Here is a 17,673-nt window from a genome sequence, read left to right on the forward strand (position 1 = left end):
GAGGAGGGAGAAGGGAGACGGGAAGGCGAGGAGCAGGCGGGGAGGAAACGGAAGAGAAACCGGAAAAGAGTCCGCAACGCTTAGGACTTGGATTCCTTGATCTTCCTTCGCGTTTTCCTTCCTGATTTCTTGTGCGTTTATCCCTCCAACTTTTTTTTTTTTAATACATATAAAGGCAAGAGTTTCTTTACCAGATCGATATTCTAAAGAGTTTGTAATTTAACAGGCCAACACATACACACCCAAGCAAACACACCTGATTCCTTACAGTTTACCAAGGCTTCGTACTTAACAGGTTTTGTGTAACCCCCACAACTCCCAGAGGATGACGTCATCCCCATTTAATTGATGGAGGCCCAGATCTGCACACAGCGCCCCGCAGTTACTAAATAGCAGAACTAGAACTCAAATCCAGGACATCTCCTCCAAGCCCAATCATCTTTTGTTTTTATCAGAGATTCTTAAGACAGAGGCATGGAGTGGGGGGGTGGGGTGCCTTTCCCCCTCCCCATTCCACCTTCATGCTCCTCTTTCTCAGATAGTCTGGCATTTTCAGGGAGGGGGATACCTATAATTTTAAAAAGCATAGTTGCCATTACTGTGCAACATCATAATTCTATCAGGGCAGAATCCCACTGCTTGTGAACTTCCTGTTACCAAGAAGCCCCTCTCCAGCCTCCTCCACCCTTTGGACATCTAAGCGGTACTATGTGGAGGCAGACGCTGTGTTAAACAGGAGCAGAGGCAGATGTGTATTGAAGGAGTTCAGAGGAGCGAAGAATCCCCGTGGGGTGGGGCTGACTGGAGTCTCCCTGGAGCGAGGCAGCCTTAATTTAGAACCCACTTAAAACAAGAAGGTATACTGCAGGTGGAGACGGCCGGGGGAGGGGCTGTGGGTTGGGAGATGGGGGAATAACAAAATCCGAAAGACTTTATTGAATAGACAGCTCACCAGAGAAAAAGTACAAATGGCCAATAAACACAGGAAAAGATGCTCTACGTCATTAGTCTCGAGGGAAACGCACGTTAAAATCCCAGGAAGACAGGGCCCTTCAGATCCAGAGCATAGCTAAAATTAAATAGCCGGGCAGTGCTAATCCTTGGCAAGGGGATGTGAAGTCACGGACCTCTCATTTGTTGTTGAGGAGAGTGCAAAGTGGTGCAAACCCCTTGGGAAACACTTTGACAGGTAAGCATACACTTACCCGCAGTGTGTGCTGAGTTGCTTCAGCCGTGTCCGACTCTGTGCGATCCCATGGTTGTTGTCCGCCAGGCTCCTCTGTCCATGGGGTTCTCCAGGAAAGAATACTGGAGTGGGTTGCCGTGCCCTCCACCAGGGGATCATCCCAGCCCAGGGATGGAACCCTCGTCTCCTGTGTATCCTGCCTAGCACTTCTTTACCACTGAAACTGAGCGATCCGGGAAGCCCATTGGAGCCTCAGCTTAAAACCATTGGATTCTTTACCACTAGCGCCACCTGGGAAGTTCTGTATGCTTAACCTATGACCCAGTAATTCAGCTCCCAGATTCACCCAATAGGAATGAAAACGTATCCATATACAGACCTGAACCTGAACAATCATCGCAGCATTGTTCGTTAGAGCCAAGTTGGAAACAGCCTAAATGTCTGCCACCAGGAGAATGGACACGCTAAATATGATACCTTCACACAACCTATGCAATAAAAAGGCGTTGGCAGAGGCAAGAGGGTAGATGAACTGATGTAATCTCACAGACGTTAGGTGGAGGGTAAGAAGATGCAATCACTGCGTGATCCCATTTATGTGAAGTTCAAGAACGGGGGAGCTAATGTATAGCGATCGAAATCACATCCAGCCTTCCCTGGGGAGGGGTGGGTGGGGGACGTTTATTGCAAAGGGACATGAGGAACCTTTCTGGGAGGGTGGAAACGATCCAGATGGTGATTGTGGTGGTGTTTACATGGGTGTGTATACATCTGTCAAAAGTCACTAACCTGCACACTCAACAGGCGTGTGTTTTATTATAGTTAATCAGACCTCAGTAAAGTCGACCAGGGCAAAAACAAAGCAGCAAAGCAGATTTTGCTTCAAAATGGAAAGAGCTTGGGGCTTCCCTGGTGGCTCAGTGGCTAAGACTCTGTGCTCCCCATGCAGGGGGCCCAGGTTCAATCCCTGGTCAGGGAACTAATCGGAAAACTAGGATTCCACATGGTGCAACTACAGACTCTGTATGCAGCCATTGAGACCCAATGCAGCCAGATACATGAATAAAAGTAATCATTTCCAGACACAAAATACTATACATAAAATAGATCAGCCAAAAGGGATTTACTGTATAGAATAGGGAACTATGGTTAATATCTTGGAATAACCTACAGTGGAAAATAACTGGAAAAAAAGAAAAAAATATATATATATATGCCTGAATCACTTTGCTACGCACCTGACACTAACACAGTATTGTAAATCAACTATACTTCCATTTTTTATTTTCAAAATCGGTAATGGTTTTTTTAAGAGGTATAATTCAGATGGTAAATGTCACCCATAAATGTAGCACGCTGAAGTGTGGGAAAGCAGGGTGATTCTGGCATCTGAGGTCCCTTGGCCATGGGGTTGACGACCGAGTGTGTGGAGTGGCTGAGAGGCCGATCTACCAAATTCTTCAGTCCTCTCTGCGAGCTCCTTCTGGGTTCTCAGCCCTGATCCACTGCCTTCTAGCTCCCAGCAAAGATGAGAAAGATCTGAGAACAAAGCTTGGGGTGAAAGGCTCTGGGTGGTTGGCCAGGCAGGCCTGCTGCCATCAAGACTCTCTGCTTGGATTCTCACAACAGGTCCTGGGGGGGCAGGCCTGGGCAGGCTCCTGGCCCTCTGCCCACAGTGGGATGCTAGGCAGAGACAGCCAGGGCTGGGGGCCGTCTATGCCTCCCGGCTGCTCTGCTCCGCACCAGCCTCTGCTCCCACTCAACCTCTCACCTGTCTGCACAAGACTCGGTGCATGTGACGAGCACAGCTTTGCAGTCTGGCATGCTTACTAGCTGTGTGACCTTGGGTAAGTTACTCAACCTCTCTGAGCCTTAGTAGCTTCACATACACTAAAAAGGAGGGAGATAAATATCAATAGGAGTTTTAATATTTTCTTCCTGTATCCCAGTAGACTGTGTGCACACTCCCACTGTAGAGATGACTAGACCACAACCTAAAGTCTGAATTACTCAGCTGGGTCTTTGAGGGCGGCCAAGTTCTAGCTCCAACTCTAGTGTCCAAATCTTTGTGACCCCATGGACTGTAGCCTGGCAGGCTCCCCTGTCCATGGGATTCTCCAGGCAAGAACACTGGAGTGGGTTGCCATGCCCTCCTCCAGGGGATCTTCCCCACCCAGGGATCGAACCCGGGTCTCTTACATCTCCTGTATTGGCAGGCAGTTTCTTTAGCACCACCTGGGAAGCCCCAAATAAATAAATATATATATGTTTTTTTAAAGGCAGACTTTGTCCTTTTTTTTTTTTTTTTTTTTTTTTGACTTTGTGCTTTTTTAAAGAAGTTAAAAGATGCTAGAGAAGACTCCAGACCCCAAGGGGCTGGGTGCTCATGGACCTACCTAGGCATCAGTAATGGCATGGGGGGGTGTGGTGTTAGTTGATGCTGGGTTGGGTCTTCCTGGGAGACTCTGGAGTTCCCCACCCTGGGGCAGCGATGATTCCTCCCTTCTGCCATCCAGATCTTTACTTGCTGGGGTTCATTGGGGTTAATTACTGTTGTGGTTGGGGTAGGGTGGCAGAGAGCGTTGCCCGGGACCCAGGGCCTGGAGGGGGAACCCTGAGAGTCAGGAGTGGGTTTGGAGACCTGGAGGGTTGGAACCGGGAGTCGGGGGGGCACGGGGTGGACTAGAAAGACACCTCCTCCCTCCAGGGCAAACTTTCTTGCTCTAAATCTAGGTGAATGGGTCTTTAACCCTTTCTTGTCTTCCACCCATTCCTGCCACCCCCCAAATCATCAAAGGCCCAGCTCCATGAGGCAAGTGGCATTATTCACAGGGGTGGGGCTGAGTGCGCCCGGGAGAAGTGGCCGGGCCGCTGGCTCAGACCTTGGTCAGCTGAGAGTGGGAGCAGCACCCGAAGCTTCTGGATCCAGCAGGGCAGGACCACAGGGACGGGGTGTCTCGGCATCAACCTCGCCTCCGGGGACCCTCCGCGGGGTGCCAGAGTTACCTGCAGCCTCCATCCCGCCCTTCTGCAGGGACAAAGCCAGGTTGGTTATGGACCAGAGACAGGTCAAGGAAGAAAGAGCAGTGAAGGAAAGGGGCCCGACCTGGATCTGGTGGGGATGCTGCTGAGGCTCTGGGGCCATCGTCTGTCCTCACCTTACAGGCACTGAGGCTTCCTCAGCATCTTAGGTCCTTGAAAACCCAAGGCTGGGGCTCTTAGCAGCCCAGCCTCCTGCCTTGTGACGCTTTCTAAGGCTCATCTGGTCCCTCCCCGCTGGACCAGGGCAACACCATAGCCAGCGTGAGTGAGTGACTCTGGGGTATGGAGTAGCCTGACGGGTGTGTGGGGGGCCTGGGGGACCAGTGCCAGGGCTGGAGCGGGGAGTAAGGGCTGTGAGTCTTGTACACAGATTCCGGTCCTTGCTGTGTGACCTTAGGTAAGTCACTTGGCTTCTCTGGGCCTCAGTTTTCTGAGAGGGTGATTTGGAGTGGATGAAGGTGATACTATTAATATGTACTTTACCAGGAAGGTAATAAAAGGGCAAAGGTTTGAAGTAGATACACTATCACAAATGCCATTCCTTGGGCCACAGCAATGATAGCAATGTTATTTTGGCTATTGATATGACTTAAATCTAATATATATTGGTGTTAGTAATGATATTCATAAATGGTTTCCGTTTCCAGTGAGGAAAAGGCCTGAACAAGCTCACTTCCTCTATGTTGCTCTTGTCCTTGCCCACATTTTGCATGTGTGTGTGTGTGTGTGTGTGTATGTGTGTGTCTGTGTGTGTCTGTGTGTGTGTGTGTGTGTGTGTGTGTGTGTGTGTGTGTGTGTGTGAAGCACCAGGGTTCAGGAGTGTGATAATCCCCCCACTTCCCTTCTGCATGGCTGTGCGGAAGGTGTGTTAACATGGGGTTCAGCCCAGCGTGTCACTGCTCTCTGCCAACAGCTCAGGGATGCCCAGGCCTGGCTGATGCCCACTGAGCCCTCCCCCGTCCCCAGATTCCCTGCCCCCCCGGTCCCCGGGCTGGTTCTCTACCTACTGGATGTCAAGACTGAGCTAAGTGCTTTTAGGTAGTTTATCCTCACAACTGGTCTGTGATGTGGGGTATAATTATCCCCATTTACAGACGAAAATGCCAAGACTTGAAACAGCAAGTCAGCCCTCCCAGCAAATATCAGGGCTGGGAGGCCAATCTGGGCACTGCAGTCCCTAGAAGGGCCCACCAGGCCCCTCGGTACCCGGACCGCCCCGAAAGGTTGATTCCTCTACCCCATTCCCTGCCTTCTGGACCACCGGCCCTTCTCCCCCTACTGCCCACCCCCACCCCGGGGCTCTGACTCCCCAACAAGCCAGTCACTGAGTGAGGGCTGGAGGAAGCTTCGTGGGAACCCTCTGCTCAGGGCGAGGGATGGGGCCAGAGCGTCAACCTTTCCGTCTAAAGGAGCTGGGGCCCCGACAACAGACAACAGAGGGGAGGAGGAGCCTAAAATAGACTCTAGGGACGTCCCTGGTGGGTCAGCGGCTGAGACTCTGCCTTGCGAGGCAGGGGACGTGGGTTCAATTCCTAGTCAGAGAACTAAGGTCCCACATGCCTTGGGGCAACTAAGCCTGTGTGCCACAACTGAGACTCTATGCAGCCAAATAAGTAAATATTTAAAAACTAAAGTAGACTCTAGACCAAGCCATGAAGCCCTCTGTGACTGTGCGCAAACACGCACGCACACACACACACACACACACACACACACACACACACACACTCATGTGCACACATCCCTCCTCTGGAAAACCTGGAAACCCCGAGGCAAAGACAAATGGGGAAAACGACAGAGACACAGAAGCACACTGAAGTTCACAAGTAAATACAAGCTTCCCAGGACGCGCTGGGTCCATCACACCCTGTCCTTGCGTGGATCCACATGCGGGTCCTCAGCTACATCACATACACCCAGCCACACGTGGGCGCACACGGGCACACATGTACACACAGGCAGAGAGCCATGAGTGGTATAGTTAAAGGCTGAGCAGGAGGGGGCAGAGAGGCCCGTCTGTCCCCCATCCCACCTCCCCAAGTCCTGCCAGCAGAGCCCCTGTTCTGACCCAGGGAGCCCCTGAATCAGGCTGAGTAAGCATCCAGCTCAGTGAATGGGTCTGGAATGGCCATGGAAAGAGCCAGAGTTTGGGGTTTGAATCCCACAGCCCTGACATTTCTGCTCAGAAACTTGGTGCTGTGCAAATTTCAGTCATGTCCGACTCTTTGTGACCCTATGGACTGTAGTCCATCAGGCCCCTCTGTCCCTGGGATTCTCCAGGCAAGAATACTGGAGTGGGTAGCCATTTCCTCCTCCAGGGGAATCTTCCCAATCCAGGGATTGAACCCGGGTCTCCTGCATCGCACACAGTTTCTTTACGGTGTAAGCCACCAGGGGCGTCCCAAAGCTTGGAGAAATGACTTAAACCTGTCCGAGCCCCGGTCTCCTTACCTGTGAGACAGAGCCGTGACACACCATTTTCCTGGGTTTGCTGGGCCCGGTATGTAGAAAGTGCTAGATACATGCCCTGAGACGGCAGCTGACCAAGTGCAGCTGTGTGAATGGTCCAGACTAAGCATCCTGGCTTACGCAGTTCCCAGCAGGTCATTGCCCCTCTGAACCTCGGTTGCCACACCTGTAAAATGGGGCTTGTATGTAATGTCCTCCTGCCCTTGCAGGAGTGGCAGAAGGGGCATGGGGGAGGGATCCTGAACTTTCCTTAACTTTCTGAGACCTTGGGAATATCAGAAAACCTTTCTGATACTCATTATCTTCACCTGTGAAGGATAAAACCCCTCACCTGCCTACATCGCAGGAGTGGGGAAAGCTTTTGTTAAAGTTCCGACAATGGCAAAATGGGGGCAGGCTGGTGGGTCTGCGACTCCCCCTCCATGAAAGATACTCAGCTCCTTGGGCACCTCCACAGCTCGGACTTTTCCAGGGGTCTTTCCCCACCCTTGGCTAGGGGACGCTGGCTGGATTGTCAACACCCCCTGCTGGTTTGATGAGGATGGGCTCTGTTTGTTTGCCACATAAGGGTCAGAAAAGCAGGACTGCTCACTGGAACTGCCTTGGCCTCACCTACTGGGCCGCCGGGACCACAGACGCAAGGAGTGCCCCGTGGGCCCGTTTCAGACCCCACCGATAGCCGTGATCATTACTCACCCACGTGCACTCCTGGGGCAGCACGTTAAGTGCTTTCTGCGCATTGTCGTTACCCCCTCCCAGTGACCCATGCGGGTACGACTTTCATAATATATTATAAGATCTGTTTTACAAATGAGGGAACACTCAGAGAGGCTGGGTAGCTTCCCTAGGGCAACATCTGGAGAGGGAAAAAGCCACTGTTGCTGCCCAGATCCGGCCGCCTTCTAGAGTACAACCACCTCCCGAACAACCCATGCTGGTCTCAGAGGAGGTTACACAGGCTACACGCTGGGAGGATGGAGTATGGTGCCTCCCGGGACTGTCTAACCTGGGAACAGGAGGCAGCTGGCACTGCAAGAAGCATCAGGCAACCTAGTGTTACTTAACCCAACTGGCTGCTCCGTGATCTCTGGCTAGCCCCCTTGCCCTATGGCCTCAGTTACTTCACCTGTAAAAAGAGAAGTTTGTGGGGTCTTCCCTGGTAGTCCAGGGGTAAAGACTCCGCGCTTCCAACGCAGGGGGCCCAGGGTTGATCCCTGGTCAGGGAACTAAGATCCTGCATGCTACAAAGAGCAGACAAAACAGAAAAAAAATGTGCCACATTCCCTGAGGCCCTTGCTGCCTGATTCATCCCACCACCCCCACCTCCAGCAACTTCGCAATCTCGTTTATGACGTAATGTCACAGCAGTCTCACTAAGCCTTCTTATTTAAAAATTAATTTCATTTATGTATTTATTTTTGGCTGCACCAGGTCTTGGTCGCTGCAAGGGCTTTTCTCTAGTTGTGGTGAGCGGGGGCCAGGCTTCGTTGCGGGCTTCTCATTGCGGTGGCTTCTCTAGTTGCTGAGCACGAGGGTTAGTGTGTGTGGGTTCAAGAGCTGTGGTTCCCAGGCTTCAGAGCACAGGCTCAGTAGTTGTTGCCCATGGGCTTAGTTGCTCTGCGGCATGTGGGATCTTCCTGACCCAGGGATGGAACCCATGTCTCCTGCACTGGCAGTGGCTTCTTCCCCACTGAGCCACCACGGAAACCCTAAGGCTTCGTAAGCGGGGGTCCCTGAACCTCTCCCGGCTGCAGGAGCTGCCTGGAGTCAGGAGGAAAGTTGTATGTGAGTGTAAACGTGTTCAGTGTGCATTTTTCCAGGGCAAGTGTCCATACTGGCACCAGATTCTAATCCCCGAAAGCTAAGAATCATTGGTTAGTCTGGTATTTCAGAATTCCCTAACCTCGATCTAAATTTTACGGGGAATGAGCAGAGAAAGGTGAATCCCTACTGTATAAATCTGCCCCCTTCACTGTTTAAAGTCCCCTTAGGCCTCCTGGAGCCACACCAGCTGCTGCACCCCAGGCTTCCACCCGTGGGACCCCAGCCCCCACTGCTTCCCGTTAGTCCCGCCTCCACGCCGAAGCTCGGGTCTGTTCTGTCTTCTGGCTTCCTCACCCCCATGTCCGTCCCTGGACCGGCGGCGCCAGGAGGCCGGTCTTTGGTGAGGTAGGTGCAGTGACCAGGACCGCCAGTAGGGGGTCGCGAGGTGGCGGAACGCCGAGGAGCACCCGAGGGCGGCATCTCGCATCTTTATTGGTCCCCCTGGCAACCGAGGTGGGGGTGGGGATGGGCGTGATAGGGGTGATGGGGGTGATGGGGGTGAGGAACGCCTGGCAGCAATCAGGAGGCCTGGGTCTCCTCGGTAGGCCTCAGGTTTCCCATCTGTAAAGTGGAAGGAGGTGGCCTAGAACCTCTAGATCCTCGCCGGGCAATCTTGTGGGTCTGATGTCCTCCTGTAAACCTTTCTGATGATCCTGGAGGGACGAGGCTGTCTTGAACTGCCCTTGACAGCAGCACTGGGCTCAGCAACCTTAGGGAAAGAAACAAAATGACTCCAGGGCCCTTTCCCAGACTTGGCTGAGAAAACAGAACCCACTGTCCGGCAGCTTCAGGGCAAGCCTTCCCCTGGGAGAAAGGACATCGCTAAACAGGACTGCCCCACGAGCTTCCTGGGGGTGATGAAGGAAATGGAGGCCCCACTGGGGCTGGGTCCTGAGATCCTCCTCACTCAGCTGCTGGGGGCTCTTCTGACCCCCCTCTCTCCATCAACTCTAAATCCTAGGTCCAGAGAGAGCAAGGTGAAGACTTGGGGATGAGGGAGGCTCTGCAAAGATGCATCGGGGCTGCCCTACCATCTATCCCAGGATCCCCTCCCCCCCCAAGGAAGAGGACCAAGTCCTCTAAGACACAAAAGGACCCTCTCCCGCCTCCACCCTCTTGCTCTCTTCACCCCCCGTCTCCCACCCCCCATATGAGTAAACCAAAACACAGACATGACAAGGATGCAGAATGTTTTCTACAAAAATTATAATGAGCCTGCCGGAGGGGCGCTTCGTACAGTGGTGGGAATCGGGGAGCCTGCCCCATCCCAGCACTGGGAGGACCGGGAGGGGGCCGAAGCCATCCATGGACAGGGAACCCGAGAGGAAGGGCAGCTCCCAGGGCTCCGGGAAAGTTGCATCGGCACGTGGGGACGGCCCCAGGCCCAGAGAACAGGCAGAAAGACTGAGGCGGGCTCAGGGAAGCCAAGCCTTCAGAGTGGGAACAGGGGCCACCTCCATCACGCCCCCACCTTGGAGCACGTGTGTGCCTGGAGGCCATCCTCAAACACAGACACACCGCAGGGAGGCCTGTGGCATTCTGTGGGGATTCTCTCTCCCCTGCCCCAGCCCAGGGGCCCCAGGAAGGAGCAGCTGGGGGCTGTGGCAATGCTCCACCCCACCCCGTAGGAGCCGCTTCCCAAGCTGAAGATCAGAGATGGGGGGGACCATTGTCGACAGAGGAGCAAGGACGCATCCACATGGGGGTATATGTGCCCCCCATGTGTGGGCTTTAGTGACTCTCCCACACTCAGAACCTTGGTCTGAGGACCCTCTGAGGCTGGCCGTTCCGCTGACCTCACCAGCATGACGGGGCAGGGACTCTAGCTAAGCTCTCCCTCACCTGCTACCCATGCAGAACCAGAGAGGCACCCAGCAGCTTCCAGAGCTTGAGGGACATCCACCAACCAACCTCCTGACAGAGCCCTGGGGGTCTGCGGACAATCAGAGTTCAGACTGTCCACATCCTCAGGCTCCCAGGGTCCACCTCACAGGCCTTGCCCACACTCGGCTGGACACCTGGCTACAACCAGTCTCTGCCCTCCTGGGCCTGGGGGGCTCTGAACCAGTTGGCAGATGCCTTTCCCCAGCCCAGAGCATGCCCACTGGGCCATAATACTGCAGCCAGTTGCTCTAGCACCTTGGATCTACGGCCCTGACCTTCTGGGGCCTTAGGCAGGGGGTGACAGGTTGGGTAACCAGGCTGCACATCCGAGGAGAGAGGGAGTGGAGGAGGTCAGGGAGGGGAGGGCCAAGTCAGGCTGGACCCCGCCCCGGGGTATGCCGGAAGGGCACCAGTCACCCCAGCCCAGCCCAGCCTGGCACTCCAGCCACCCACCCCCAGCATAGCCAGTAGAAGGAGGGGGGCTAGCCACGCTCAGTGACAGGCAGGGGACTGAGCTCAGGCATTTGGCTGAAGAGTCTAGCTGGGACCTCCTCCCTGGGGTATATGTGGGGAGGGGAGGCAGCCCAAACCCTTCCTTCACAAAAATGTAGGAGGTGAGTTCCCAGACTGAGCAGGACAACAGCAGCCTCGGAGGAGGGGTGAGGACAGACCCTGGCCCCCGAGACAGGTGCCCCCATCCCCCTACCCACACTTCCATCTAACGGGCGCATCATTTAGCTCCCCCCCCACCCCGCCCTGGCACTGGGGCTGGCCTTCCACGAATGCACATGTCCTTTAAAGACACTCAAATAGACATGACTTTGGGGCCCTGAGACCCCTCAGAATTGACATTCTGGGTCACTCTCTTGGCCTTCCAGTTGCCTCCAGGCCATACCCTCCGCTGCAGAATGTGGACAGGCGTTCAAGAGAGATGACCCGCATGGTCCTTGCTCCAGGGAAGGGGCCGGGGAGCTGCAGGGCTGGCAATGGTGAGGACCTCGTGGTCCCACTGTGGGCTGTGGCAACTTGCAACTCATTTTGGTCTGGGGAGAGGAGCCCCCTGTTACCTGTGGAGAAAGAGACAGAAGCAAACTTGAGCTAAGAATCTTTGGAGACTATTTTAAGCCAAGACCAACTATTCTGACAACTTGCCTTTCCTGGGCAGGCTGATGATCAGGGATGCAGAGTGGCCGCAGGGTGCCCTCCCATCCTCCAAACTCTAAACCAGAGGCCTTTCCCCACCCACCCCTGCCCAGCTGTGCAGTGTAAAGTCAGAGAGACCGAAAGGGGGCGTCAGTGTTTGCTGGGCTTGTGGGATGTCACGATGGCGAGTCAGCCCAGGGACGGGACAACGACACTGCCAGTGAGACAGCGGCCCTTGGCTCCCATGGGGGCTTTTTGAAGGTGACAACTCCACCCTCAAGGCTGCTGTTGGCCCTGCTGGGAGCATTTGCCCATGTTCCTGGTTCCAGGGTTCAGGGACCCGCAGGTAAAATATCTGCCTTGAAGGTTTGGGCATCTGGAGAGATGACTGACTGCCACACCCTCTATCCCACGGGAATCACCCTGTTCCTAGCCTATAGAGCCACAGGGATCAAGCCTAGCTCTGCACTCAGCAGCAACAGGACCTCAGGCGGGCTACTCTAACCCTCTGAACCTCCACTTGCTCACCTGTCAAATGGGGGTGATATAGCCCCTTCACATGAGAGCTGGGGAGGATTCACTGAGAGAACCTGCACAAGGGCATCTCCAGTACCCAGGAGACGGCAGGGCTCAAAACAGCCTGGCTGTGATTACCACTGTGTGGCATCCATAGGAAGACACCCATTTTCCTGCATCTTGACATCTTCAAAATTGAGGTGCATTTGACATTAGCAATGTAAATTGGCAGCTTCTTTGTCAGAATCGGGGGTAAATAAGTGGTTTCCCTGATGGCTCAGTTGATAAAGAATCTGCCTGCAATGCAGGAGAGCAGGATTTGATCCTTAGGTCGGGAAGATCCTCTGGAGAAGGAAATAGCAACCCATTTCAGTATTCATGCCTGGGAAATCCCAAGGACAGAGGAGCCTGATGGGCTGCAGTGCATGGGGTCGCAAGAGCTGGACACGACTCAGCGACTCAACTTCTTCAAGTGGAAGTGTTAGTTGCTCAGTCGCGTGGGACTCTTTGCGACCCCAGGGACTATAGTCTGCCAGGTTCCTCTGTCCATGGAATTCTCCAGGCAAGAATACTGGAGTGGGTAGCCATGCCCTTCTCCAGGGCAACCTCCCCACCCAGGGATTGAACCCAGGTCTCCTGCATTGCAGGCAGATCCTTTACCAGCTGAAACACCAGGAAGCTCTGGTAAGTAAGTGGGGCCTCTTGCAGTTGATGACGACCTAGTTATTATCACCCCCACTCCCTCCCAAAAGGCAGATACACGCCCACCCCAGGGCGTTACACACAAGCCCTATCTTCCCATCCCTTCGGAGGCGCAGCTGCACTCACAGCTCGGTGTCCTCCAGGGCCGGCGGGCGCTCCAGCGCCTGCCTCCGCCTCCGCACAGCGCCCAGAATCTTCTTGCGGGGCCCCAGGGGCACGCTGATGCTGCGGAGGTCGAGGTCCGAGCAGAGCATGAGCGCCTCCAGGTCTATCTTCTCCTGCCGCAGGAGGGAGGTGAAGTCCTCCATGTGCAGGGAGGCCAGGAACGTCTCCAGCGGGCTGGTCTCGGGCTCCAGGTCCTCATCCAGGCCCAAGTCCAGCTCGTCCCAGGGCAGCTCCTCCCCACAGCTGCGGTCCTGCAGGCTGTTGGCACTGCCCAGGCTGTCGTCGTCGAGGCTGGGGGAGCTCTGCAGCCGCCCCCGCGGCGGGCCCTCGCCATCCAGCGCCGGGTCCTCGCGGCCCAGGCCGTGCAGCCCGCTGCTCAGGTAGTTTCTGCGGAACACCATGGTGCCCAGGCCAGGGCGGGTAAACAGGGAGTCGTGGCCGGAGTCGGTGCTGACCTCCGAGTGCGCAGGCTCGGCCGCCAGCGTGGCACGGGAGACGCTGTCCTCGTCGGAGAGGAACATGTCCCGGAGCGGGGCGCGGCCCCACTCCTTGGGGTTGGCGTAGGTGCCCTGGCGCACGAACATCACGTCGCTGCCCAGCTGCAGGCCCGAGAGCGAGCGCACGCTCTTGCGGCCGTCCTCGGAGATCTTGAAGGTGCCCTCGCCGCCCTGCTTGCGGCGCTCCAGCTTCCGCTGGATCTTGGTCTTGCCCGCCTTGGCGGTGCCGTGCAGCGTGGCCTGCGAGTAGGGCAGGTGGCTGGCGAGCGCCAGATGCTGCAGCCGGCCGCTCAGGGTGCTGGACGTGAGGCTGGAGAAGCTGAGCGAGTCGGCGCGCTCGGCCAGCTCGCGCCGGTAGCGCCGCTCCATGCGCTCGTGGTGCTTGCGCTGCAGCTTGGCGCACTCGCGGATGCGCCGCTCCGCCTCGCGGAAGGCCTTGTCCTTCAGCTTGCCCACCAGCTTGGGGCTGATGCCGCTCTGCTTGGCCGCGATGGAGTCCAGGTAGCGCACGCACTCCATGTGGCCCTTCATGGCGGCCATGTCCAGCGGCGTGTGGTAGTCGTTGTCCAGGCACCAGATGTTGGCCCCGAAGGACACCAGGAAGGAGAGGCAGTGCAGGTGGCCATTGGCGGCCGCCAAGTGCAGGGGCGTGTTGCCCCAGATGTCGCACTTGTCCGGGTCACCCCTGCGGGACGACACGCGGGGAGGAGTGAGCAGCCGTCGCAAGCTCAGGCCGACAGTCGGCAGGCAGCGGCTGCAGGCGGGGGAGGCGGCCGGCCTGGTTGCGCTCCCCCCAGAGGCACCCCAGAGGGGACTCGACGGCCTGAAATCCCTTCTCCGACTCCAGGATACCCGGACCCGCAGCCTGGAGCCACCCAGAGTGAGCCCAGGCTCGCAGAGGGGGGGCGACAGAGAAGGCGGGGCCAGGGCCGGGCCTTCCCCCAAGAGAACCGCGGGCTGGGAATCTCAGGGGATAAATATTTGATGCCCAGAGAGAAAGGAGTGAATTATTCATGGTGCCCGGCGGGGAGCTGGCCCAGAGAGGTGGTGGGCCAGGGCCGAGTCCGGGTCTCTCGGCAGGCGTGGTGAATGCGGCTGCCAGTGCAAGGGTGGTGTACTAGTGGCGTGCGCTGGGCCTGAGCCCCCCGGAGTGTGTGAGCACGTGCCTGCGCGTCCCCGGGACCGCCACATCTGCAGGGAGCAGGGCCAGGCCTGGCAAGCCCGCGTGTGAGAGCAGGTGTTGGGTCTTGGCCTGGGCCAGGAGGGGAGCGTGGGGGCAGCCAGGACGGGAGGGGAGGGGGCGGGCAGCCTGCCTCCTGGGCCCAGCTGCCGTCCAGTCCTGGGACCGCTGCATCTTCACGAGCCCCGGGAGGCAGGCTGGCTTGGGCCTGTCCTGGGGACCCACGCAGCCCCTCCACGCCAGGCTGTTTTCCCTCCGGGGACATGTCCACTGGCTCCTCCAAGCTCCCTCCTCCCTCAAGGGCCTAGCTCAGGCCCTCTGCCCCAAGTTAATGAGGAGGCCACCCAGCAGAGCTGCAGGAAGAATCGCTTCATTGTGTGACCACTTCCTCCCACCCTGCACCCCCCTCCTCATTTCCACTGCTGGTCTTCAAGTCCTGCATGTGGGAATGAGTTGCTGGGCAACAGGCCTGAACCCTATCAAGCACCAGCCCTTGCCCTCTGAAGGAGCTGGGGGGTTGGTGCACTCAGGGGCCCCCTTGTCCCCTCTTCCCATGAACTTCTCCGAGGGGCAAGCAGGATCACTGTGTACCCTCTTGGCGTGGACAGGGGCCAGTCTTGGCCTCTTGGAACGTGGCTCAGCTCCTAGTCTTGGGGGCTGCTGTCACCTGCTGCTGGGCTCAGGGAGCAGCCATGGAGGGAGGGCAAACGGGGGCTCCCCACTCACCCCATGCTCCAACCGCAGGCCAGGGCCTGGCATCAGCTGGGCCCCTTTGCCTGCACCATGATTTCCCAGGCCCTGAGATGTTCTCATGTTAACCCTCCGGGGGCATCTCTGGCCTCCCTTTGCCCCATCCAGGCCGCCCTGGTGTCCGGGTCAACCTGGCTTCTCTTTATTAAACCGCTGGGGCTGGCAAGTGGTTCACAGGGTCAGGCAGCCCCAGGGAGCCCACGTCAGTGGCCCTGGGCACCGCATTCCTCAACTGCTACTTCCAAACCCCTTCCCTGGCCCTGACACTTGGATACTTGGATGCAATACCCAATCGTCCCCCCAGACAACTCCAAAGGGAGGGTGAGGGAGCCCGTGTGGGGGAGGCGGACAGCGGGAGCTGGTTAATGGGGTGGCTGAACCGAGTGACATTTGGTCCTGCAGGCAGTGCCCATAAATCCCGGGAGTGAGCAGGGAGCACGCTATGTGAGAACCAGTGTGTGGGGGCTGTGGGCGCTGCTGGGAAGGACCCCTTGGGCCCCCGCTGGGGGGGGGTGGGGTGGGCAGTGAGGAGCAGCTCCTTCGGCAGCCCCACTTCTGAGGTTTCTGCCCCTTCTCCCCAGGCTTCTCCTGCCCTTGCTCTGGCTTCCTGGTGCCACCCACCCAGGCGGCCCCTCCCGCTTTCTCCTTACTCTGAAGCCCCGACCACAGTCGTGGACCCCACCCCCACCCCCGCCAAGTCCCACATCCAGGCCACAAATGTCACGGGCCTCAGCTTGTCTCCACCTCCCCAGGGCCCACCTTCGGGCCCTGTCCTAGGGGAGGAGGTGGCTCAGAGGAGGTGGGGGGAAGATGCCACAGGGCTGGGCGGCGGTGGTCTCAGCGGCTCCCGCTGGGCCCCGAGGCTCTTGCCCTCCCCCACGGGGCCGGCCGGCACTCACCCCCGGCTCACAATGAGGCGCAGCGACTCCAGGTTGCCGTGGTAGGCGGCCCAGAGGGTGGGGGTCATGCCGTCCTCGTCGGGGGCGTTCAGCTCCTTCCTGGAGGCCTCCTTGAGGAGTTCCAGGTAGCCGTCCCGGGCCGCCCGGTGGTACTGGTCGTTCATGGCGCCTGACTTGGACGGGGCGGGCCGCGGACACGGGGACGTGCCCCCCGCGGGGCAGGGCGGCGGGGTTAGAGCTGCGGCATGGGGCTGGGGGAGCGGGCCGGGCAGGGGCCGGGGCCGCCAGCCCGCGCCGCCGCAGACCGAGGACGGGGAGCGCCGAGCCGCCGCTGCTCTGCTACTCCGACATTCGAGCCGCGCACTCGGCGGGGAGGGTGCGGGGAGCACCGCCCGCCGCCCGGAGGGCCGCCCCGCGCTGCCCCTGGGTCCTAAACTCCCGGCTGCCGAGCGCACGGCGGCGCCCCTGCCCCTGAGCCCCCGGGGCCGGCCCCTCTGCCGGAGGGTCCACCCCAGCGTCCCGCCCCAGGAGGGCCAGTCTGGGGGCAGCTCGAGGTCTGTCCGCACTAGAGCCCAGGCGCGCGGCTCCCGATGTCGCTACCCGTCGAGGGAACGGGCCAAGGACTGGGGAGGGATGTCTGAGGGCTGTCCTGCGCCCCCCACCGCCTCGCCCTGGACAGAGGGTCCAAGAAGTTATGAGGACCGACTCCCAGACGGTCAGCGATCCGCACTCAGCTGTCCAAGCCGCCCCCTGCCCGCGCTGTCCAGTAGAGGGCGCTGGAAGACCAGCCAGGGACTTGATACCCAAGTGCGCCCTCGCAACACCCCCTGGAGCAGGGATGCGGGAAGGGCTAGAGGAAGACCCTACTTGGAGTCCTGGTGAGGGTGCCGGGAAAGGGGCGTTAGGGTCCCGATCTTGGGGCGGCAACAGAGGAGCACAAAGGTAAGGGCCGCCGGGGCTGGGGGCGCGTCGGGGCGCCTGCGGGCCCTTAGGGCGTCTGTTGAGCGTCGGCTCTCTGGGCTCTGGGGGTCGGGATCGCGGGGCGCCAGGGCGCGGTGGGCGCCCGGGGCGGGGTGTCCTCTGGGTGCCGCACTGCGGGGCCGCGCCCGAGCCGGGCTGCGCCGAGGTGACAGGGCGGCGGGGGAGGGGGCGCCTCTTAACGGGTAAATATAAATCTCACCTTATCTGGCTCCCGCACGCTCTTCCCTAAATTCAGCCCGGAAAAAAGATGGATCATGTGAGTGAGACTGAGAGGTTTATGGAGCTGAGCTCCCGCGGCTGTAAATCACTCTGCCCTCCCCGGTATAAAGCGCCTGTCCAGTCCGGCATCAGAGACAGGACGCGCTCGCCGCCCCCTGACCCCCAGCTCAGCGCGGGCTCCCGGCCCAGTCAGGTGGGTGCCCCTGGGGGCCAGCC

General features: G+C 58.0%; 1 protein-coding gene across 2 annotated transcripts; it reads right to left on the bottom strand.

Moving 5' to 3' along the window:
• Positions 1–11,175: 11,175 nt before the first annotated feature.
• Positions 11,176–16,605, bottom strand: USH1G (USH1 protein network component sans). 2 transcript variants are annotated; one of them, XM_065910594.1, is made up of 3 exons: positions 16,258–16,605; positions 12,893–14,113; positions 11,176–11,472 (listed from the first exon to the last, which is right to left on the bottom strand). In XM_065910594.1, exons 1-3 carry the CDS (start codon positions 16,419–16,421, stop codon positions 11,469–11,471), a joined length of 1,389 nt encoding a protein of 462 aa, XP_065766666.1. In that variant the 5' UTR covers positions 16,422–16,605; the 3' UTR covers positions 11,176–11,468. The 2 variants fall into 2 exon arrangements, with proteins under 2 accessions (XP_065766666.1, XP_065766667.1); XM_065910595.1 differs by lacking the exon at positions 11,176–11,472 and having other exon boundaries at positions 12,889–14,113.
• Between the last annotated feature and the right edge of the window lie 1,068 nt (positions 16,606–17,673).

The sequence above is a fragment of the Muntiacus reevesi genome, chromosome 18 (genome assembly GCF_963930625.1).
Source record: "Muntiacus reevesi chromosome 18, mMunRee1.1, whole genome shotgun sequence".
In the NCBI taxonomy this organism is placed as follows: Eukaryota; Metazoa; Chordata; class Mammalia; order Artiodactyla; family Cervidae; genus Muntiacus; species Muntiacus reevesi.